Source organism: Lissotriton helveticus, chromosome 7 (assembly GCF_964261635.1).
Source record: "Lissotriton helveticus chromosome 7, aLisHel1.1, whole genome shotgun sequence".
Lineage (NCBI taxonomy): Eukaryota > Metazoa > Chordata > Amphibia > Caudata > Salamandridae > Lissotriton > Lissotriton helveticus.
In genome coordinates, this window is record NC_136068.1 from 1535244670 (window position 1) to 1535268854 (window position 24185).

General features: G+C 48.5%; 1 protein-coding gene across 1 annotated transcript in view; it reads right to left on the minus strand.

The window, feature by feature from the left end:
• Positions 1-24185, minus strand: part of TSEN34 (tRNA splicing endonuclease subunit 34) — a 282186-nt gene that overhangs the window by 34159 nt on the left and 223842 nt on the right. Inside the window, exon 5 of the mRNA XM_078654976.1 lies at positions 10023-10304. Within this exon, the coding sequence (XP_078511102.1) occupies positions 10023-10304 (282 nt within the window). The remainder of the gene's footprint in view (positions 1-10022; positions 10305-24185) is intronic.

Here is a 24185-nt window from a genome sequence, read left to right on the forward strand (position 1 = left end):
TCGAAGATCTGGCCCCACTCCGCCCTCTCTTCCCTCGATTATTCAACAAACTCTTTCATATAAACTTTGACTATGGACTGGGATTTTGCCACGGAAAAAGAAAGACACGCAGGTGCCCAGCATGAGGCACCCCTAAGAAAATTAGTTAGGAAACAGGACTGTGATCTAACAGCAGAGGACTGATCGCACCCTGCAACGCGTAAGGATGATTCCGAGCTGGACTTATAGCTCCACCGCCGGTGCTCAAAAGCGCCAACAAAAAGAAAAACGGACTAACAGAGTCTACCAGTGGTGGCTCGTCGTTGAAAAAGACATTTTCACTAAGACCCCCCCTTCCTGAACTTTCTACCTGCCCCTTGACTAGTCGTTTACATCGAACTGAATTACCTGCCCCTTGACTAGTCGTTTACATCGAACTGAATTCCTCCCTCGATTCTTATTGCTTTCAAAAATGTTTTCGGTCACTTAAGTCCAAAGGTCTCATATAGCACTTTTTACTATATGTGGATGTCATTGAAAAGAAAGTCAGAACTTGAAGTCCATAATATGTCGGAATGTTTTTCCTGATTGCCCTCGACTACGTGTTATGCCGATCTATGAATAACACAGCAAATGTAAATTCACATGTACCATATTCCGCCAATTGCATCGACTGCATATGACTGTACGCAATTTTCTAGCATTTGACGAACGTTATTTAATTGGCCACCCATGACTATATGTACACTCCTTCAGTTAGGGTAAACACAAATGTACTAGCTATGTTTAAAAGCGGCGACTGTTGAAAGTGGCAATGTATATATACATAAGCGGCGTTCATTTGTGTTCACTGTACCCCTTGTTGTAAGCAGAACGGATATCGCTAAAACCCTGACAGTGTTATCCCGCTAGCATAGACCCATGCACACACGTACACGACAGCCATTTTAGGTATCATGGTCTCCTTGTTTACGATCGATCATCGGCACATTTCCCTGACCCTGCAAGTTTCCCCCATGCACCCTGACCGCCCCAATCAATCAATCAATCAGGTCATTTATAGAGCGCACTACTCACCCGTAGGGACTCAAGGCGCTGGGGTGGGGGGGGGGGGTGCCGTTACTGCTCGAACAGCCAGGTCTTGAGCTTCTTCCTGAAGGAGAGGTGGTCTTGGGTCAGGTGCAGGTCGGTCGGGAGTGAGTTCCAGGTCTTGGCGGCCAGGTGGGAGAAGGACCTTCCTCCTGTTGTCGCTCTTCGGATGCGGGGGACGGCGGCGAGGGCGTGGCTGGTTGATCTGAGGAGGCGCTTGGGGGTGTAGAAGTTGATCCGGTTGTTGAGGTAGCTCGGGCCTTGGTCGTGTAGGGCTTTGTGCGCGTGGGTGAGGAGACGGAAGGTGATTCTCTTGTTGACCGGGAGCCAATGCAGATCTCTCAGGTGTCCGGAGATGTGGCTGCGTCGGGGGATGTCGAGGATGAGTCTGGCCGAGGCGTTCTGGATCCGCTGGAGTCTCTTCTGGAGCTTGGCGGTGGTTCCGGCGTAGAGGGCGTTGCCGTAGTCCAGTCGGCTGGTGACGAGGGCCTGGGTGACCGTCTTCCTCGTTTCGGTGGGGATCCACCGGAAGATCTTACGTAGCATGCGCAGGATGTTGAAGCAAGACGAGGAGACGGCGTTTACTTGTCTGGTCATGGAGAGGGAGGAGTCCAGGATGAAACCCAGGTTGCGTGCGTGGTCCGTTGGTTTGGGTGCAGTGCCCAGGGCGGGGGGCCACCAGGAGTCGTCCCAGGCGGAGGGCGAGGAGCCCAGGATGAGGACCTCCGTCTTGTCCGAGTTCAGTTTCAGGCGGCTGGTCGTCATCCATTCGGCTACATCTCTCATCCCTTCGTGCAGGTTGGCTCTGGCGGTGGCGGGGTCGTTGGTCAGGGAGAGGATCAGCTGGGTGTCGTCGGCGTAGGAGATTATGTTGAGGTTGTGTTGGCGTGCGATGGCCGCGAGGGGGCTCATGTAGACGTTGAAGAGGGTGGGGCTCAGTGAGGATCCTTGAGGGACGCCGCAGATGACTTCGGTGGCCTCTTTGTACGGTGGTAGGCAGACTCTCTGTGTTCTTCCGTCGAGGAAGGAAGTGATCCATTCCAGTGCCTTGTCCTGGATTCCGATGTTGCCGAGGCGCTGTACTAGGGTGCGATGGCAGACAGTGTCGAAAGCCGCGGAGAGGTCCAGGAGGATGAGGGCCGCTGTTTCTCCGTTGTCCATCAGAGTTCGTATGTCATCGGTGGCAGCGATGAGGGCGGTCTCGGTGCTGTGGTGCTGCCCCCGCTCTCACATGCACAAGTCATGAGCCCCCCCCCTCCCGCATGACTCTGTCTCTGAGAATCGCACCTCGCGCCTGACCAAACACCTCCTGTCCCTCCATGAATACCCCTCCTGTGATGACCTCTTCCTCTGAACCTAATTGTTTGCACGGACCGCTGGTCATCCCTTAGCCCGAGGATACAGTTTATTGCCCACTACTGTATACACTCGTCTCTTTTGAAAGAAGCCACTATTGATCATGACCACCCCACCCCCTGAGATTCGATCAGGAGCACACATTCCAATGGAATCAGCAGAACACTCAGCTGCGTGACAAGCCCCTCCTATTGCATGAAGGAGAAGGGCCCCTACTGTAGCCACGTGTTGGAATATCTTCGTACTTTACAATGTCTTGATTGTAATGAAGGATGTGTGTGTGTCATAAACCTGTGTATAAAAGGCGAAGCCTCAGAGAAACTTGTTAGAGCACCTCCCGAAGACACTATGCGAGTGTCCCAAATGACAGGCTCTCACTCATGAGTAATAAACTCTGTTCTTGTTTTCCTACTTCCAGTGCCCGTCTCTTTATTTGGTAATTATTCAAGATGGAAACGAAGAGTCGCCCTGCACCAGCAGCCTGGGCATCAGGTGCGATATGGGCTGACTTTTCAACAGGCGGGCGGCCTCCGCTACCTCTGTCTCCGGGGCCGTTCTCCGGTGTCGTCCGGCTGGACGTGCCAGGACCGCCTCCGAGGCCAATTCTTGTGGCCAAGTCGTCGTGTAGGGTGCCACCACCTCTTCCGGCGCCACTGGACGCCAGCGGGGGGAGAAAAAGCTATGTTTCAGGGCTTGGGCCGAATCAGGTCGGGGAGCCGCGAGGAGAAGCGTCCTCTCACTCCGCCATCTTGGCCACGCCCCAGGGTGTCTACTTTTCAGAAATGTGTGGTTTTGGTAGGTTTCTCTAGATGGCTGCTCAGCCCAGGGCCAAAAACCCAGGTGCCCCCTTGCAAAACCATGTCGTTTTGTGCCAGGTGATTTTCATGTCTCCACAATACTTTTTGGACCCTGGCCTGTCACGGGTAGTTGACTCCTAACACGAGTGAGGTATAATTTTTATCAGAAGACTTTGGGGAATGCGGGGTGGGTGGAATTTTGTGAATCCACACAGATTCTAGAACTTTCCATCACAGAAATATGAGGAAAATGTGTTTTTTTTTTTATACAAAGTTTGAGGTTTGTAAGGGATTCTCGGTAACAGAACCTAGTGAGAGCCACACAAGTCACCCATCCTGAAATTCCCTAGGTGTCTAGTTTTTTAAAATGTATAGGTTTGCTAGGTTTTCCTAGGTGCCGGCAGAGCCAACAGGAGGTGTTACGTCTACGAGACCAACACCTGGACCTTCAAACACACAACGAAGACCTTGAAAACAGGTCTCGACGCAACAACATCCGAGTCCGCGGAGTTCCATCCACAGAAGAGGGCCCGGATGTGGCCGGTTACTTACGAGACCTGTTCAGGGAACTCCTGGGAGAGCCGGCGGATTTTCCCATTCGGATTGACAGGGCGCACAGGGTGGGACCACCGAGACGTGCGTCGGCACCACCACCGGATATTTTGGCCTTTTTCCCCAGACTTCCCGTTGAAGGAACGCATCTTGGCAGAAGCGCGAAAGAAACAATCCTTTACTTTTCGCTGCCACTCTGTTGCTCTATACCAGGACTTGTCCGCTATCACCCTTCAGAAACGCAAAGCTTTTAAGATAGTGACTGATTTTTTGAGAGAGCACGAAATGTCCTATACCTGGGGCCACCCCTTACGCCTTATCTTTAAGTGGAATGGCACGATGCACCAACTAAGATCACTGCGGGAGACCTGCGAGGTTCTAGGGATCACCACAGAGGAAGATGATACCACCACGCCACGTCAAAGGCGTAGCTCCAGGGACGGCTGGCAGAGAGTGTCGAGGAGGCGGGCGCCCACCATCCCCTTGCGACCAGACTCACCCTCCATTAGAGCCAGCATGGCGAATGCTGTGTCCGAAGCGGCCAGAGACACAGCTCCTATCGATGATGTTGCGTTGATAGCGTAAAGAAGCTCCGGGGGGAGAACTTCATAGCCTTACTAATACTGCAGGTTTGGGGTCCGGGGTGGGGGGCCATGGGAAGAAGACATTGGCTGGACGTCCATACAGGTAATTCACCACAGACTTGTCCACTTGGGACATGACTGGGACTAAAGGTTGCTGGTGCTCCAAGGGTGCACAGGGGGGGAGAGGGGGCTGGTTGTTTGCATGAGGGGAATGTTGGCTGGGTAGTGGGAGAGGGGGAGGGAGGGGTGGGGAAGAGCGGTTCAGGGGCAGTTCAAGGGGAGTTTGGGGGGGGACAAGGTTGTCCAGTGCTTTTGATGCATCTACTCTGGCCTGACAGGGCTCCTGCACGCTACTTATCTCGGAGCCACCCCACCCGGGTTCCGATTCAATGCTTGCGCTACAGTTGCCCCTACAATAATGACAGCCCTTAAGGTAGTAACCCTTAATGTGAAAGGGTTGAACAATCCAGTCAAGAGAAGAGCGGTCTTGTCCCTGCTAGAAAGTACACAGGCAGATATCTGTCTCTTACAAGAGACCCACTTGCTAGCCCGTGATTGCCATAGGATGCGATCTCACAAATTTCCAACACAATTCTTCTCCTCCAACACCACCAAGACAGCGGGGGTGGCAATCCTAGTGTCCCGAACATTCAAAGGGGAGGTTTTACATAAGTTTGCAGAACAGAAACGAAGACTTCTAGTGTACAGGGTTAAGTTAGGGGGTCTTGTGTTCACCATAGGATCGATATATAGCCCCAACGAGCATCAGGAGCGATTTTTTAACTCGGCCTTAGTGGACGTTACAGCCACTTCAGATAGACACCTTATCATAGGAGGGGACCTGAACATGGTGTTCGACTCATCGCTAGACAGGTCAGCGTAGAGGCACCCGCAAACGGGAGAGATTTCGCAAGGGGGTAAATCCCAATTAAAGGACCTAGATCTTCACGATCTCTGGCACCGCCTCCACCCCACCGACAGGGACTACTCTTATTACTCACATGCACATAAGACATATGCGAGATTAGACCACCTCTTGGTCACGGGGCCAGTCTGTGACCTAGCTACGACATCTGAAATGGGTGTTCTCTCCTTATCAGACCATGCGCCCGTGACAGGCACCTTTCGCTTACCGCCGGTGTCCTCGTCGCGTGGGGTTTGGCGCCTCCGGGATACACTGCTGCATAAAAAAACCGTAGTGAAACACATCATAGACTCGGTCTGCGATTACCAGACCCACAATGATAATACCGACACCTCATTGGCCAGCCTTAAAGGCATTTATAGCGATATCGTCCGCGGAGAATAGAGAATGCCAACTCAAACGAGACGAGCTCACACACAAAGTACGCGAGTTGGAGCAGGTACATCAGCGCACGGGAGCCCCTAGGGTATGGAGGCAACTTAAGGCTGCGAGGAAACTCCTGGCAGCCTTGGATATGGACAGAGCGGAATATGCGGCGTTGCATCTGAAACATGCGTATTACACAGGGGGGGACAGGTGCGGCCGGCTGCTCGCGAACAAACTCCGGGTGGCGCAGCAACGGCAATTAGTGAAGGAGCTTTTGGTCTCCGACAGCGAGACAGTTACGGAGGATGACCGAATAGCGGAGACCTTCCGTCAATATTATGCGGAACTATACGCCAGTGAATCCCCGTCACCACATGCGGAGGCTGGCTATCTGGACTCGGTCACCCTCCCTTCCTTGGCTCCGGAGCAGGCAGAGTACCTGGAAAGGGACATTCGGGTTGAAGAGGTAATTACAGCCATCTCTAAACTTAAGAATGGGAAAGCTCCGGGCCCGGACGGCTATACATCACTTTTCTATAAAATGTTTTGCTCCGTGCTGGCCCCTGTCCTTACCCGGCTCTTCAACTCCTTCTCCGCCCCCGGAGCTATCCCACCTGATCTACTCCAGGCGACGTGTCGGTCATCCCCAAACCAGGGAAGGACCGGGCTCATTGCAGCTCGTACAGACCGATCTCTCTCCTGAACATTGATCTCAAGCTGTAAACTGGGATCCTTGCGACTCGGCTGGCACTTCATCTGCCGGGACTGGTCGACCAGGACCAGGCAGGATTTGTCCCAGGGAGGCAGACGGTGGACAACACCAAGAGAGTGGTACACATCCTAGAGAAAGCCTCCCGGATCCCCGGGGAAAGAATGCTGTTAGCTGTAGACGCGGAGAAAGCGTTCGACCGGGTACATTGGCCTTACCTAGAGCAGGTCCTGGCGAAGGTGGGCATTGGGGAGAAGTTCCGCACCCTAGTGTGCAATTGCTATAGATTCCCGTCGGCGGTAGTGCGGGTGAACGGTTGCAGCTCCCGGAGGTTCTCAATAGAGAGGGGCACCAGGCAAGGGTGCCCATTGTCCCCACTACTATTTGCTTTATATATGGAGCCTCTGGCCCAAAGGATACATCAGAACCCGAACGCGATGGGAGTGAAGATGGGGAGATATACCCACACGATTAGCTTTTATGCGGATGACATTATACTGACGTTAGCTGACCCGAGGGGGGACTCCCGGCATGTGTTGCAGAACTGGAAACTTTCTCGTCGGTCGCGGGATTCAAAATGAATATGGGGAAATCCGTAGCCCTTGATATCTCATTGAACGCTGCCACGAGAACTGAACTCCAGAACCTCTTCCCCACTACTGGTCTTCAGATCTGGTACCTTATCTGGGCATCCTTTTGGCGCCCACCCTGCCTGCTATGGTGACCACCAACTACACGGCCTTAGGGAAGAAAATTAAGGAAGAACTGGGACGCTGGAACAAAGGCACTCTGTCCTGGCTAGGCAGGATAGAAGTGATTAAGATGACGATCCTACCGCAGGTTCTATATCTGTTCCGGGCCCTACCGCTCCTACCTCCCAAGGGGTGGATTCAGCAGACGCAGGCGGATCTTGCACGCTTCATCTGGCAGGGCCGCAAACCTAGGCTGAAGAGGGCTCTCACCACGCTAGCCCCTGAGGCAGGGAGTCTGGGTATACCAGATTTGCGCAAGTATTTTCAAGCGGCACAACTGCGATATCTCGTGGAGTGGAGCAGATGGGAGTCAGATAAACACTGGCTCTTCCAAGACCAGGTGGTAGCGGGCAGACCTCTACAGGAGTTACCCTTTCTACGCAGAGCACACCGCCCCCCCAATCTGTATGCGTCTTTCATCACGCGAGTCCCGCTGCGGGTGTGGGATGCCACTAGTGTGGTTCATGAGCGCACCACGTTCCCCTCACCGTTTACACCGTTAGTCGAGAACCCGGATTTTACCCCCGGGATGGGCCAGAGTGCCTTTCGACGCTGGCGGGCTGCGGGGTGCAGGGCGCTGTTCCATACGTATGCTCCAGAGGGCATCATTCCATTTCAGGACTTCAAGCGCGAATATCACCTACCTGAAACGGAGAGAATGCGGTATCTACAGGTGCGCCACTGGGCGCTGCAACCGCAGGTGCGTGAATTAGCGGACAGACGGCTTTTACCTTATGAGAAGTGGCTTGTGACACGCACTTCGGATGCGAAACCGATCTCGGATCTCTACAAATTTTTGCACCCTCCTTCCTCCCATATTTATAACCCGGGCAGGGAGCGTTGGGAACAGGAACTGGGAAGGACATTAAGCCATACAGAGTAGGACCAGATTTCATATCGGGCGCGACATTCCGCATATCACACGGGGCTTACCGAAACGTTTACTAAGGTGACTACCTACTGGTACTACACCCCAGAAAGATTGCACGAAATGAATCATAGTATTGAGAATACATGCTGGCGGGCTTGTGGGCTGGTAGGCACACTTACACATGTGTTGTGGGAGTGCCCTTTGCTAAGCCCCTACTGGAAGGAGATCTTAGACGAGATTGACACCACTTTGACATTGAACTCCAACGCTTCCCCGCATATATACTGCTGGGCTTGCCCAACCGGTTGATGTACCCCCTAAAGTCCCGAAGAGGCAGACAGATAGCAATAGCGCTGGGTTCGGCTGTTCAAAACATTCTCATACACTGGCACACCACCACACTCCCCTCTATTACGGGCTGGCTGCATAGATTATGGCATGTCCTGGGCATGAAAAAGTTATCACTCACAGTTGCGGGAGAGGTGGAGCAGTTTAACGACCTGTGGCAACCGTTTCATTCACTGCTGGTTACGGAATTTAAAGAACTCACATGTCCACGATATCTTCGACTTTTGAGACTGACGTCACCTGCAGATTCAACTGATTGATGAGGCTTAGCATGGAATTAACCGGAGGGGGGAAGCGGAGAAGGAGGAGTGAAGCAGGGGGGCACACTTGGCACTGGACGGGGGAGGGGAGGGAGGGGATAGAAGGGGTAAGAGGGGTGGGGGGAGTTTTGAAAGGGGGTTGTTTATTTGTGTATTATTGTCGCTGTATGCGCATCAAACGACGGAACCAGATGGGCACTCAGTTTGCAGAGACTTTACGCACCAATGCGCTCCTGACTGGCTGTATCATCACACGCATCCTTTGCGACCACTGTTTTTTGCTTTTGTAAATGTCTTAATAAAATGCTTTAAACCTAAAAGTAGACACCCTGGGGGAGTCCAAGGAGGTATGGTTTCTCACTTAGCAGTGTAACAACCAGAGAAATAAAACGATACTCCTCCTGACAATGCTGCTCTCGCACTGGGTCAGTTGGCGACGTAGTTGCCAATGATACAAGACTCGTCAATGCAAGGACCTGGTCAGGCTTCCACTAGCGACTGGAGGTCAGGCTGAGTCTCTAGAAGATGCCTACGAGCTATGCAGCCCCCAGCCCCTCGACACTGCAGTACTCGTTTCCTCCTAGTGATGATGCATCTGTGCTTGTCTCCTCTTAGATATGAGGGACCCCACTGAAGCAGCTGTATCTCACACTAGCAAGGAGTGGCTCTCCTGAAGCAGCTGTGTTTTCTCTCTTCCAAGCTATGCAAGGCCCTGCTCAGGCTGCAGTGCTGGTCTCCTAGTGGCAACAAGAATCTGGTCCCTCCCTGATCAGGATACAGTGCTAATTTCCGCCTAGATTGGATAGGCTCTTCTGAGGCAGCAACAGTGTTGTCTCTTCCGAGCTATGCAAGACCCTGGTGTGCTCATCTGCTAATAATGGAGGTCAGAGCTGAGACTGCAATGCACACCGAAAAGGATGTTTTAACATAAGCTGCTGTGTATCTACCAAAACTAAATATAGACGGTGGATACCATGTTCAGATCTCCTACCTACCCAAGATTGCCCTTCTTAAGTAAAACGGATATTATAGGCCTCGTCTTTTCATGCAGGCCCTCAATTTATCCAAAGTCTTCCCCCATATTACCATAGCCAACATGCTATCCAAGTTCAAACATCATCCACACCTGAAACTTCAATTTTCTAGGGATTGCACAAATATTTCTCGGACCAACATAGTGGAAGAGGTGTGACACAGCAGCCAGTGTACCCGACTCCGGACCACAGGGTTCACGGTTCGATCCCCGGCACCAGCAGCAGGTTAGCCCAGCACCATTTGACTCTGGGCAATAGCTCGCTTAATCTTCCCGACGGCCCCCAGCGCCGGCACACATCTCCGGAGGTAGCTGTGCGCTTTACAAATGCTGATATTTCATTTCCTTTCATGTTAAGATACAACATCGTGATACAGGGGAAATAGCTCAGCCAAACCTACCTGGGTACACAAGGAAATCTCCACCAAACTTGCTGCCACTGGTGAGGAAGTATCCCCTCTCCCAGAGGTCTCTGAACACCCTGTAGCGCACCTCGTGTTTCTGCTGTCCAGTATGTGGCCATTCCTTGGATGGCTGACGCCAATCCACATCGGCTTCTTGCCCAGGAGGCATTCGCGCTGTTGGAATCTGTACCATCATAGCATTCTGCGGGAAGTTAAATGTCTCCTCCAGGTTCTGCAGCTCTTTTAAGTGTCCCTGCGGCGGAGATTTCATTTCATCATCTGCAAAAGATCAAAAACAGCTTACTAACTGATTGGAACGTGTAGTGGTATGGCATAGAACCAAAGCTTAATGTGTATTTGGATGGTTTTGCTATTGTCTGATGGTATTTAATCTCCCCTGCACCACTGCCATGTCATCAGTGGATGTATCCTCCCAACATGAACACAATGATAATATGACACTAGATAAGTAACCGGTTCAACATTCAGTCATCCTTGGGCAAAAATGTTAAATCAGTGTATGTTTATTTCAGTTTGCTTACAGCTGTGAAACAGGTGGTCTAGTGGTTTACCAGATGGACCTGGAAACCTGGGTTCTAATCCCAGCTATGAACATTGTCCAAAACTGTCTGCCAGAATATGCAAATGTATGCAATGTAATAACATTTACATTTGTTATGTGGATTATTTGTAATGTACTTGAGGGAATTCTTTACTTCATCAGCAAACACCTTCAACACTCATCTATGTAGCCATTCCACAGACAGAATGCAAAGTATAGCAACAGTAAGTAATAGGCTTGTGGCTGAAATGCATACTCTACAAATAAAATTGCAGTTTCAACTGCTTCAAATCCTGTTGCATTACCAAGGCAGAAGTGCATGATGATGCATTTCAACCCAGCTACACAGAGCACATTCACAGCTCTCTGCCCATTCATTTCAGTCTTGGCTGGCGATTCTGAGTGATGGCTCACTGGGACTCGCTCGCTCATTGGACAATTCACCCATAACCTAACGCGCAGCAGGCGCCGGGACCTCCACGAGTGACTGCCCACTCACCTCAGTCCTGGCCAGGAACTATTCCTAGTTCTTGCTTGAGAATGGAACTCGCACTGCTCACTGCCAACTCATTGGAGTCCAAGTCTGGAAATTTTGGCAAACATTTATCAGGGCCCTGATTAAGCCCTGCCAATTAGCTTCTGTTTTGGACGACACAAATGTTTATTTCAGTACCAGGATCCACAGAGAGCTCTGTTAATGAGCCTCCCATTTCACTTGCAGCAGATTGATACTGCCCCCACCTGCTGCTATGAGACCTGGATGTGCCAACTTTTTGCAGTAATATTGAGGCTTTAAAAAAAAGGTGTTTTTTTTAATCACTTTTGCTTTCTGCTACAAAATGATGTTTAAGTGTCTAAGTTCTTAGGAAGGGATAGGTAATTGTAGTGTAAAAAGTAAGTGTGGAGGTCCAATGTTTTTTCTGGGACCCAGTTGTTGACACTGTTAATTGTCATGTTGCCTAAACTTGATCACACATGGTGCTTCATTCTTCTATTATACTACAATACCCATCTCCTGAGCTAACTCTTGTAATGTTTGTTCTTTTTGCAGCTCTTTCCATCCTCGCCACTTTTCCTATCTTTCTCTTTATCCCTTTTTTGGCCTTTTATACCTTTATATCTTTTCATCTTGGTTAAAGTCGGATGATGAAAAAAGTCCTGATCAGAATGTCAGTGCTCACCATATGCACAAATTAAGCACTGGGTGATCATATCTGTCTTGACTTGGATAAGACACTTTGTTATACAAGTCTGATGAACAATTAATGTAGGTCTGATTTAGCAACACAGCTGTACCACACCTTTGGTGATCAACAGAAAACAGCTGTAAGATTCACCACTGTAAAAGGGGCTTTGGCTCCACGCAAGTTAATTACGTGAGTACAGCATTCGACTGGGCCGAATTTGTGTTTTTTGGGCTGAAAGTGGTGTTTGTACTGCCATTTATGTGATGTGAGAAAGCATATGCTCAATGCAGGAAGACTGAATTGGCAGCGGTGTCAAACCAGTGACCAAGGTTTTAGACCTTATGTGTTTGTTGTGAAATGTTACAAAAAAGGCAGCAGGCCTAACTTTTGTAACATGAAAACCATTTGTTACGGTTAATTTGTCTTTAAGCGTGAACTGTTATAACACTGTAATAAGGACAGTAGACCTTAATTTTCTTACGTGGAATCTTACACACTACTTTGATGGTTACTCCCTCTGACAAACCCTTGGGGCAGACAATTTGTTAGTGTAATAATACTTGGTAGGTCCTATTAATTGGATTTGCATATCGTTTTGCCAACTGTAATTTTGCACTTTTATAACTGGATATTTGGTGACTATCTTGTGGGAAAGCTTATGCTCAACACAATAGGTCTGAGTTGGTTAAAGGGGGCAAGCTGGTGATACACAAGCATTGGCATAGCCAACAGGTCTGGCGTTGGACGCAGCCTTTTGGGTTTGACAATTCTTACTTTGTTTGTCCGTGGTTTTTCCAAAACGTCATTATTGGTAAAGATCCTGGGTCCACATCAATCCAAAACAAAAGCGCAATCGCTAAAGGCAAAAATATTTTTGGGCTTCAAAAAAGCACACATTATCAAAGTAGTTCCTGGCACTGAAGGGAAGTACCCTGTGAGTGGATGTGCTTCTTTTGAAAGTGCAGCCTGCCGTAGCTCACAGTGAAGTCAGCTAGTGGCTGAAGTGTGCTTGCTGATCAGTGCCCCATGATGCATGCTGAAGTGGGTGAAAGAGAAAACAAATGAAACAGACTAATGGATGATATCTGGCTGAAAATCCCTATAACATCTAAGTTATACACAGAATATTAGCAAAGATGACCTAAAAAGGCTACCCTGTCTGACATTGGCAGCCAGTCTCTTATCTTTGTTAATGCTTTTTTTTTTAATAATGCTTGTGCAAATCTTTAATACAAACAGAGTAGGTTGAAAAGATAGAAAAATAGAAAACCTTGCAGAGACAAGTAGGTAGAGAGGGTTGTACAGATAGATGGAGAGGCCTGCATAGCAAGATAGATAGCTAGATAGATGCACAAATAAAGTTAGTTGCATATATAGAAATAGTTGTATACAGAGAGGTTTGCATACATAGACAAGCCTGCATACATAGAGAAGTTTGCCCAGACAGATCAATAGATATATAAAAAGAGCTGCAAAGATTGAGACAGGACATCAAATTGGATACACAGAATTGTATTGATTGATATACAAACAGATAAGCCAATTGAGTTGCGAAGATAGATAGATTAGTAAAGATAGATAGGGGATAAACAGGCAAAGAGAGGCAGACAGGTATATAGACAGGCAGACAACGAGATAGACTGGTAGATAGGTAGACACACAGACCAATAGATATGGTTGTAAAGATAGATAGTAGATAAGCAAACAAACAAGTAGATAGAAAGGTTAACGGACAGACAAACAGCATAGTAGATAGGTAGACACACATACCAACACATAGGGCCGTAAAGATAAATAGATATTAGAACGTCAGACAGGAAGGCAGGCAGGCAGACATGTAGGTAAACAGACATAGGTAGATAGAATGGCAAACAGAAAGACTGGTAGACCGACTGAGATAGCTAGATAGATAAATAGACAGGTAGACACTAAAGTATTAATCAAGTACAAACAAAAACATTGGCACTGAAGGGAGTTGGCATGTGCGCGGATGAGCTCCTTGTGAAAGAGCAGAATGCAGTCACTGTGAGTGAAGTTACCCAGTGGCTAAAGTAATCTGACCCACTGCCTCATTTTTTCTTCTATAGTGGGCGGAAGCAGAATGTGACTAACAACAGCAGACCAATGGATGAAGTGAGCTGGCTGAAAGACCCTTTAAGTATATTCTACATATAGTTATAGTAAAATCAAAAAGTCTTGGCTACTGCAGACCTAAAAATGTAGCTCGGATTGCTTCATTAGTGGAAATTATCTGTGTCCGGTCTATCCTGATCTTTGTTATAACCAGAGGTAAGAGAGGGAGCAGTGGGGTGTACAGCAGCCCCTTCATCCAATCCAGGAGGATGTGTCATTTTAACGAATGCTTAGAGGAAACACTGGTGCACAAAATTGATGGTACTGCGATCAAAGACTTCCTGCACCACATAAGCAGGGAGATGCCACTCACAATCTGACAGACAATTCCTATTTAGTTGGTCTGTTCTGTCAATTATGGACCCTGTACACCCCATTGCTCCCTCTCTTACCTCAGGTTATAACAAAGATCAGGATAGACCGGGCACATATAATTCTAATTGTCCCGGACTGGGCCAGGAGAGTGTGGTACTGAGAGCTCCTGAGCATTTGACCTGCGATCATGCTCCCACTTCAGGACAACATCTTTTTCAGCAGCTGGGCACGGTGCTGCATCTGAGGCTCTGATTTCTACAAGTCAATGCATGGAGATTGAACAGACGGCACCAGAATATGACTGATTTATTGACCGGGGTGGCTCATAGCATTCTTGCATCCATATGCCCTTCAACAAAGTCCATCTATGTGGGGCGCTGGGAAACATTTGTTGCAAGGTGTGGTGCCTGATATAGTCCCGCCCTCACCCCAGTCTCCTGCCCCTCTTTTTTTAGAGGCCAGACTTTCTGATGTTTGTTTGCTTTTTTGTTAAATCAGCAAGGTACAGTAACAAGTTTGCTATAGCCCATTCACTCCTCTTGTATTTACCAGACCTACTGTCCTTGTTTAAGTTGTTGGAAGGTCAGTTATTAGTAGTGGCAAATATGCATCTACCACTGGCAATTAGGCTACTAACACAGTATAGGGCTCAGTATAGGTTTTAATAAATTATTCCCATGCTCAACCCTGGGTAGCATGGTATTTCATACAAACTGTACAAAATATCGATATTCGTTCTATCACATTTGATCATAGCATCTGTATATAAACTTCCCTTTTACTGCCCATATGCATTTATCAAGGGTAAGAATCAATTATAGATTAAACTTACTTTAAATGCTGCCAGTTAAAAGAGCAAGTTGCAATTGAAGCCTGATAAGGAAACTAAAGTGTTCCCCATGCTGCTCACATTTTTGTATTCTCTACTGTGTTGTGTACTGAAAGCTCAAAGTCTCTCCAGGACTCATGATCCAGCAGTATCATAGGCCAGTAGTACTGCTTGTGAGGACCTGCACCAGCTGCTCTTTGATGGATGACAGGAAGGCTTTCAAAAGCAGATGGCCTGCTTGATGATCCAGCAGGTTGATATGCAGCTGGCTCTCTGCCAGAGACCAGAGGATTCTGATCTCCAGTTCTTCCACATGCTTCTACCCAAACCATCAGCAAAGCGTCTCTCACAATCATGAACTCTGGGTGGGAGAAGGAGAGTGACCTGCTGCAGTTCAGGTTGGTGAATAACACCACCACTGCAGATCCTGCACCATCTCCTTTGGAATCTGAATGGAGTTGGGAGAGGCATCCCTGATTATGAACACTTTGAGATCTGAGGGTCCGCTGCAGGGCCAGCATTTGCAACTTGACATTCAGGATGATGAAGATACACTAGGCCAGGAGACCAAGAAGCCACAGAACCACCCTAACCAAACCCAGGACTGATCCCAAAATAATGGGCTCATATCATGAATGTCCTGAAAGTGCTGCAGCATAAGACAAATGCAAAAAGAACAATTGATGGACAGAATGCTGATCAATGTCAAACATTCACCCCAGTACAGAGATCCATCGTTTTTGTTTGCTCCCAATACCATTCCAGTCTAAACCCAGCCATATGCCAATCAGTCTTGACCCTGTTCTCCATGAGAACAGTCCAGCTCGAACTGCCTGGCCAGGTTCTCCCTGGACCAGAAATAAGCATCTAAGGACCGGTTTCGTGGTTTCATCCTTCATCAGTCAGGCTAGCTTGACTTCAGTGGCATGGAGAGAACAAGACCCACGTCTGGGCATACTCGTCCCACTTGGGGTGACAAATTCAACAAGCATTTGCAATGCGATAGGTCTTGCATTAGGAAAGTTGGAGCTATTGGTGTTTTAAATGACAATTTTTTTATTCATGTGTTTTTGAAAATTGCTACATTAATAGCTTTGTCATTTACAATTCCGATAGTTATAACTTTCGCAAATGTGACACCTATAGCATTTGTAATGCAACATGTTTCCTATTTACGTGACTTAGATGTATTGATATTACAAACAACAATGGCTTTTTATTTTTTTAAATATTTAATACTTAAATAAAAGTGATTGTAATTTATAATGGCAATAGCTTAAACTTTTGTAAATAACTTTAGTGAAGATTCTGTTCAGTGTATTTTATTGTGACGAAATTCCAAGAACAGAAGTGAAATATTAACATCTTTTTGTGACATTTGTAATAAAGCTTGAAACATTGAGAGAACATATTTGAACCAGTGATGCTGTGGTAGTGCTGAGTGATGCTGTCATTGCGATGAGTGATGCTGTGGTTGCGATGAGTGATGCTGTGGTTGCGATGAGTGATGCTGTGGTTGCGATGAGTGATGCTGTGGTTGCGATGAGTGATGCTGTGGTTGCGCTGAGTGATGCTGTGGTTGCGCTGAGTGATGCTGTGGTTGCGCTGAGTGATGCTGTGGTTGCGCTGAGTGATGCTGTGGTTGCGCTGAGTGATGCTGTGGTTGCGCTGAGTGATGCTGTGGTTGCGCTGAGTGATGCTGTGGTGGTTGCACTGAGTGGTGCTTGCACTGAGTGGTGCTGTGGTGGTGCTGAGTGGTGCTGTGGTGGTGCTGAGTGGTGCTGTGGTGGTGCCGAGTGGTGCTGTGGTGGTGCTGAGTGGTGCTGTGGTGGTGCTGAGTGGTGGTGCAGAGTGGTGCTGTGGTGGTGCAGAGTGGTGCTGTGGTGGTGCTGAGTGATAATGTGGTGGTGCTGAGTGATAATGTGGTAGTGCTGAGTGATAATGTGGTGGTGCTGAGTGATGATGGGGTAGCGCTGAGTGATGATGTGGTGATGCAGAGGGCAGAGAGGCACAAAAAAACAAGTCTAACAGAGGGCAGAAGGGCAGAAAAATAAGGGAAAAACAAGCATTGAAATGCAATAGGTCTCGCATTAGGAAAGTTTGAGCAATTGGTATTGTAAATGACACTTTTTTTATTTATGTGTTGGTTTTTGAAAATAGCAAAAGTAATATCTTTCTCAGTTACAATGTCAATAGTTTTAACTTTCGCAAATGTGACACCTATAGCTTTTGTAATGCAATGTGTGTTGTATTTACGTGACTTAGATGTATTGATGTTGCAAATAACAATGGCTTTTAATTTTGAAAATAATTAATACTTAAATAAAATGTATTGTAATTTATAATGGCAATAGCTTAAACGTTTGTAAATAACTTTTGTGAAGATTATGTTCAGTGTATTTTATTGTGTCGAAAATCCAAGAACATTGCATTTGCACCTACACACACACATACAGCCACACACACACACACACACACACACACACACACATATAGATGTGGTGGTGGTGGATCTGGGGGAGGATGTGGTGGTGATGGTGGTGGTGATGGTGGATGTGGTGGTGGTGATGGTGGTGGATGTGGGGGTGGATGTGGTGGTGGTGGATGTGGTGGTGGTGGAGGTGGTGGATGTGGTGGTGGATGTGGTGGATGTGGTGGTGGATGTGGTGGAGGTGGTGGATGTGGTGGGGGTGGATGTGGTGGTGGTGGATGTGGTGAAAGTGGTGGTGGATGTGGTGGTCGATGTGGTGGTGGAAGTGATGGTGGTGGGTGTGGTGGATGTGGTGGTGGATGCGGTGGTGGATGAGGTGGTGGATGTGGTGGTGGATGTGGTGGTGGATGTGGTGGTGGATGTGGTGGTGGATGTGGTGGTGGTGGTGGTGGTGGATACGGTGGATGTGGATGCAGTGGATGTGGTGGTGGTGGATGCAGTGGATGTGGTGGTGGATGTGGTGGTGGTGGGTGTGGTGGATATGGTGGTGGATGTGGTGGTGGATGCGTGGTGGTGCATGTGGTGGATGTGGTGGTGGTGGATGTGGTGGTGGATGTGGCGGTGGGTGCCATGGTGGATGTGGAGGTGATGGTGGATGTGGTGGATAGGGTGGTGGATGCGGTGGATGCGGTGGATGTGGTGGATGCGGTGGTGGATGCGGTGGAAGTGGTGGTGGATGTGTTGGATGTGGTGGTGGATGTGGTGGTGGATGTGGTGGTGGATGTGGTGGTGATGCAATAGGTCTCGCACTGACATTTTAAGCTATTGACATTGTAAATGACATTGGTTTTTTTTGTTTTTCTTTTGTAAAACAAAAGGCATTGTAATTTAAAATGCTAATGGCTAAAAGTTTTGTAAATGCAAAATCTATTGCATCGCATTTACACAAGTGTGAGCTGTTGGCATTGTAAATGGTAATGGCTTTTATAAATGTGAATTTTTTTAACAACAAATATAATGGATTTCTAATGCTAATAGCATAAACTTATGTAAATGTGATATTTATTTTATTTCAAAGATGTTGAGAGCTATTTTAGTTGTAATTACAATGCTTTTACTTTATGTGTTTTTAAAACCTACAAGGTGTGCATTAAATATGCACACCTTGGTACTCGCATAACAATGCAATAGGTGTTGCAACTGTGAGTTTTGGAGCTATTGGCATTGTAAATGGCAATGCCTTTTTTGTTGTAATTGTGAAATCTATTGCATTGCATTTGTAGTATAGTACATTCTCTACTCTTCGCTCTAAAGAGCTATTGGCGTAGTAAATGAAGTTGTAAATGACAATGTATTTTAACCCCTGTTGAACCCCGCAAAGCACATCAGCATGTGCCCATCATAAAAAGGAATATCTGACAATTGCATCTTAAACATTTTACAGCAATTTGATAGTTTCACTGCGGTTGTAAATTAAATTGTAAAATAAAGTTTATATTCTGATTGACACAACCTTAAAACTAGGGCCCTGCAAATGGTGTGCAAGGTCTTATCTGAATCTGATTGTCTTTTAAACGTTAGGTATTGTATGGCACTATATATTAAATAAATCAATTTGTCACAGTGGCTGCTGTCAAGAGCAGGCAAGTCCAACCCTGACTGATCATTTCCATTGCGGCATACGTAATGTGCAGAGGTGTTGGTTTGGGGTCTGGCACAATGGTGGTTAGAGGATGTGCATGTTAGTGGCATGCCGGGTTCCAGGGACGGACGAGGTGACAGGAGGTCTATGTGGGGAAGAGGGTCGGTTTATGGGTAGGTCATAATAAAATGGTGTGAAAGGAACGCAAGGTTTATGGCCCTAAGCAATTGCAGGGGCCAGTGGTAGAAGCCGCACGTGTGGGGCAGCACACGGGGGAGCGCTGGGAGGGCCATATCTATGCTATTTTAGCTGAGGGATGTCAGGAGGCAGGATAGAGGATACTGATTAGGGTTTAGACTGAGGCAAAAGCGCACCAGGGGGAGCAGTGGACAGTAATTTAGGCAGCTAAGGAAGAGGTGGCCAGGGGTCTGGTTACAGGGTGAATGGGGGGAGGGAGGGGGGGGGGCGTCCAAATGAAGGAATTTTTCCCAGATAAGGAGAACAGGGTGGATGATGACTATAATCCAGTAGGCGGTGCCTCACATCGGGTCTGTGCGGTACGGGGTTGGCGCCATTCCGACAATACACAGACTAATTTAATGTTACAAACATAAGGAGAATACAGTTTAAGAAATGGACATAGCGGCCAAGGTTTTGGTTTGGTAAGTATGACATTTTCGGTGGGGTTGTGAGTGACGTGTTAGCCGCTGTGAGTGCCGGTGTCTGTCGGGCAGGGGTCGGGCAGTGAAGTGGGTTTGTGAAGCACTTTGACACATTTGGGTAAAGTCCGCGCTACATTAAAAAAAAAACTGTAAATAATTAAATAAACACAAAGAAGGCATAGGTTGCACAGATTGCACCCATTTGGGTGGCGGGAGGCTCTGAGAGTGTCTTGGAACTGCTTCAGGTCGCCATAGATGGAGAGGCACTGGCCCGGTGGTTTGTGGACGGATTGTGGTTTTGGGAGTGTGCAGTACATGTGGTTTGTGGACGGATTGTGGTTTTGGGAGTGTGCAGTGCACCACTGGACAGTCGGGTGCTTTCTACAGAAGTGTTTAGCCCCCTCCTCAGTAAAAGATTGCTGGGGTAGCGTTGATTTGGTGGTACCTTGTCTCTGGTGAAGTAAGGTTGGAGGGAGAAAAAGCGCGCCAGGGGGAGCGGCGGGGGTGGGTGGGTAGGGGGGCACTAACTTAGGCAGCTAGTGAAGGGAGGGAAGGGGCCGTCCAAGGAAAGGAATTTCTCAGATAAGGAGAACAGGGTGGGCTGGGTATTGCCTATGGGGCGGGCTGGCAAATTTGGTCGGCAGGGGTGGGTGGAGGCTGCTCCACCAGGCACGGAGAAGAGCGCCAAATACAAGTGTTTTGGTGGGGTGAGATGCGGGGCGGGGCTGCGGGAGGCGTTGGGCAGATATGGCATTGTAGTTAAGAAGTTCAATTGTGGAATGGTTCATTACCGAAGTATGCCTCTCGACTGTGTGAATGATCCAGTCCTCACGTCGGCAGCCAGAGATTAAAGAGAGGACAAAGTCACAATGTGATAAAAAAGTTATCTACTACTGCACGGTGACCGAGATAGGCCGCTTATGATACGTGAATTGCTGACTATGTAACACGTTCGTAGTGTGAAAACGCAATGATGTCATAGCGATCCACAGAGAGAGTAAGTTACTGTGACCAAGGCTATTTCGACAAGAAAACTCTGCAATTATGTTACGTATTTTATAAGTGGGCCAGATATAGGTGGATAACGACATAGGCTGGAACACAGCTTCGTGGGCATAGAGAGACTAGGCAGCATGGGTTGTGCGTCTTAATACCACTGCACGGAGGGTGGACATAAACAGAGGAAGCTGTGTTCCGTTCCGGGACAAATACGGGTACAGGTTAAACAAGTTAAACAAGTTTAAAAGCAAGTTTTAAGAGGAGACGCGGCCGTGAAACTGAAAGTACGGTCGACCGGCCGTGAATAATTAGGGGTGAGAAATGCACTGGGAGGGCTGCCTTTGATGTGGTAATGCGAGGCAAGCAGGCAGGCAGCTGGTGGCATTGTGCACGCGCTTTTCACGTGCACTGCAAGGAATCGCCAGTGGAATCGCCAGTTAGGTAAACTCTCGATAAGCCCCTATATTTCTCGCTCCCGCTCAATGCGCATGCGCATTGAGATAGGTCGCTCGACCTAACAAGTCTAACAGAAGGCAGAAGGGCACAAAAAACGGGGGGTGAAGGACATGATGAGAGAGAAGCATACCTCTGTGAGACAGCAACAGGGAGCGTTGGTGGGTGGCATACAAGACAGCTGTAAAACACATGCACCCTTACTAAGTAGTTAACCAAAAAGAAAATTAAATTCCCTAGAAGGTAGCAATGCAAGGATACGAGTCAGGCAATAATAGATATGGTAAAGAGCCTTGGCTCAAGGGGAGGGACTCAAGATAGACAAGCGAAGCCATTGGATAATAGGCAAGGGCAATGGAGTGCCTTCAAGGCACAAAAGTGGTAAGCAGTGGTAAGACCCAGTAAGTTCTCGGTAAGCCCACAATAGTTCTTCACAACCAGGCATCTTGTGCTGTCTGGTAGGCTAGACCTGAATATACCTCCCTCGCGAATTCAATTACGTATTATCAGTGAAGGCGTGGGAGAATTCACAACGTGATTGCATTTCTGGGAGGGATTAAAGAGACAGGAAGCGCATCGCAGCAGATGCATTATTTTACAAAGGGTCACAAAACACACGTATTGGGAGGTGAGTTGTGACGTTGATGATAGCCTCCTCGATAAAGGTGGTAATTGCAGGGTTAATGGTAAATGTGAAGTGAAATAATTCAGTGAGACAAGGGTTTGATGTGTGCAGGAGCAAAGACAGGCCTAGAATCTATGTTCAGCTACGAGCGCAAGAAAGAAATGAGCAGACGGGAGTGGGCCTCTCCTCTCTCAGCGGTGTAAATAGCCATGTCGCCTATAGTGCAGCGCCCAGAAACAATATCACTGTATTCATGCGCTATATAAATAAACGTAACTGTGTAACTTTGTTATAATTCGTCGGCTGGCGCGGGGTTGTTTGCGGTGCCCTTTAAAAGCATCAGTGCTGCTGTTTGTGCGTCCGTCCGGGTGCCCCTGCCAGTCCCCGGCTTGACCTCTGTGTGAAAAGAGTCCACAGCACACGGGGGCCCCTGGGGTCTGCCACCGCTCCCGTCCCGGGGTCCAGTCTGTGGAGGGGCCCGGCTACAGCTAGGACAGGCTGGTTATTGTGCCCGTTTGTTGATGTCTGGCACCGCACGCCTAGAAGCCGCTGCTGGGCGCCTGGCCGCTTGCTGTGCCAGTGGGCGCCAGTCGGTGGTCTGGGGGGGTCTGTAAGTGGACACCCCATCTGTCTGCGAGGCGCCTGGGCAGACGTGCCTCTATGTGGACGGTGGCTCTTACTTGAGTAACCTCTGACCCCTGGGCCGGGCGCCTTGGTGAGGTGCCCATCATCGGAGGGGGGGAGGCCTCTGCGAGTGTTTGTTTTCATGGAGGGTCAAAGGCCACATGGAGCGTGCCCTCTGAGGATGAATGACCACTGCCACACCAGACGTCAGCCCAGGCACGGATCTATGCAAGGTCCTGGGCCTGGAGGGGTGTGTGGGTCTGATGTAAGGCGAGGGACGTGAGGATAAAATAAGCAAGGGACACCCACGTTTCTCTTGCTGAAGATGAGAGGGGCAACCCTTCTTTAGGGGTGTGGATAACATGAGATGAGGACCAGAAGTAGAGATGAGAGGCACCATCCTGGAGGCCTTCATATGAGAGCCCAGACCCTCCAGCCAGAGGCTGACTGCGGCAGAGAAGCTGGCGAAAGAGCTGGGGCCCGTCGCACGGACAGTCCACATACAGACTGTATTTATTGTATTGCACCCGGGTTTACTATTATAATCTCTGCAGTGTTCTGCATCTCACTTAAAATGTGTTTAGTCAGTAGCCACAAATGTTATTATCTTCCTTAATTGATGATGACAGACCGTTTTAGACTTATCCTCGGACTCTGAGCACCAGAGACGACTCGTACTGCAATGCTGCCAGCTGTACCCAGCCAGCTGGACTTAGCGTTGGCACCTGCCTGGCTGGCAGGGGGTTAATCTGCACAGCAGAATGGGTAGGTGCGGACTCGGGGAAGCTCCAGAGTGCTTTTGTACATCCATGTGGTGTCTCCTTATGGCCACAAGCCCATTGTTCTAGCCCGTTCTCATTACACGCGCTGACAATGCCCATAGCATTTTTCTATGCCATTAGAAATTGTAAGTTTGAAAAAGACTTTTTGGGGAAGCATACATATATTTTTAAACAGCTGACTCATTTTCTGGACTGGTTACTACAAACTTTCCCAGTGTCACGCTGCATACAAACGCCTATCGGAGAATGTTTGGGTTACTTTATTTATCAACGAACTGAGCAGAAATTCTAACTCTCTGTGTTTTATCCTGAAAATGTTGGCAGCCATAGAAAAGTGAGAAAACAGCAACACTGGATGACGTGCTAAAACAAGTAAAGCAAGCATGGACGCACTTCAATCCCTACAGAATTAAACTGAGAGTGCAGGTACAACATTTACTATACTCAGGATGATCGAAAGAACGGGGGGAGGCAGCGATAAAATCGTCAGAGCCTACGAGGATTAGCGTCGCCTTTACCTTCCGCGCTCTGCTTCTTGGGGCGTTCCGCCATGGTGGAGGGGCTCCGGTCACTCGCTGTCCAGAAGATCTTCGGGAAGCTGTAAACAAAGCCCTCTTCTACAGTTGGAGCAGCTGGGCTCCCGGGCAGCCAGGCAGATACTGTCGTTTACTACTTCCTGGTCTGACTCCACCCTCCCTTCAGCCGTAACTCCCGAGACGCTTCTGAGAATGACCCTTGGCGCCTTGAGCCGTCTCTATGCCGGAGGGCGGGGGCTGCCTGCGCATGCGCGCCATTCCTAAGTTTCGTTTTCAGTAGCGAGCCCCGGAGCGAAAGAGAAGTGGCAGCTGAAGTCCCGGGTCCCAGGAGGGGCCCCGGGTGAAGACCAGCTGATAGCACTGCGGGCTCCCATGCCTAA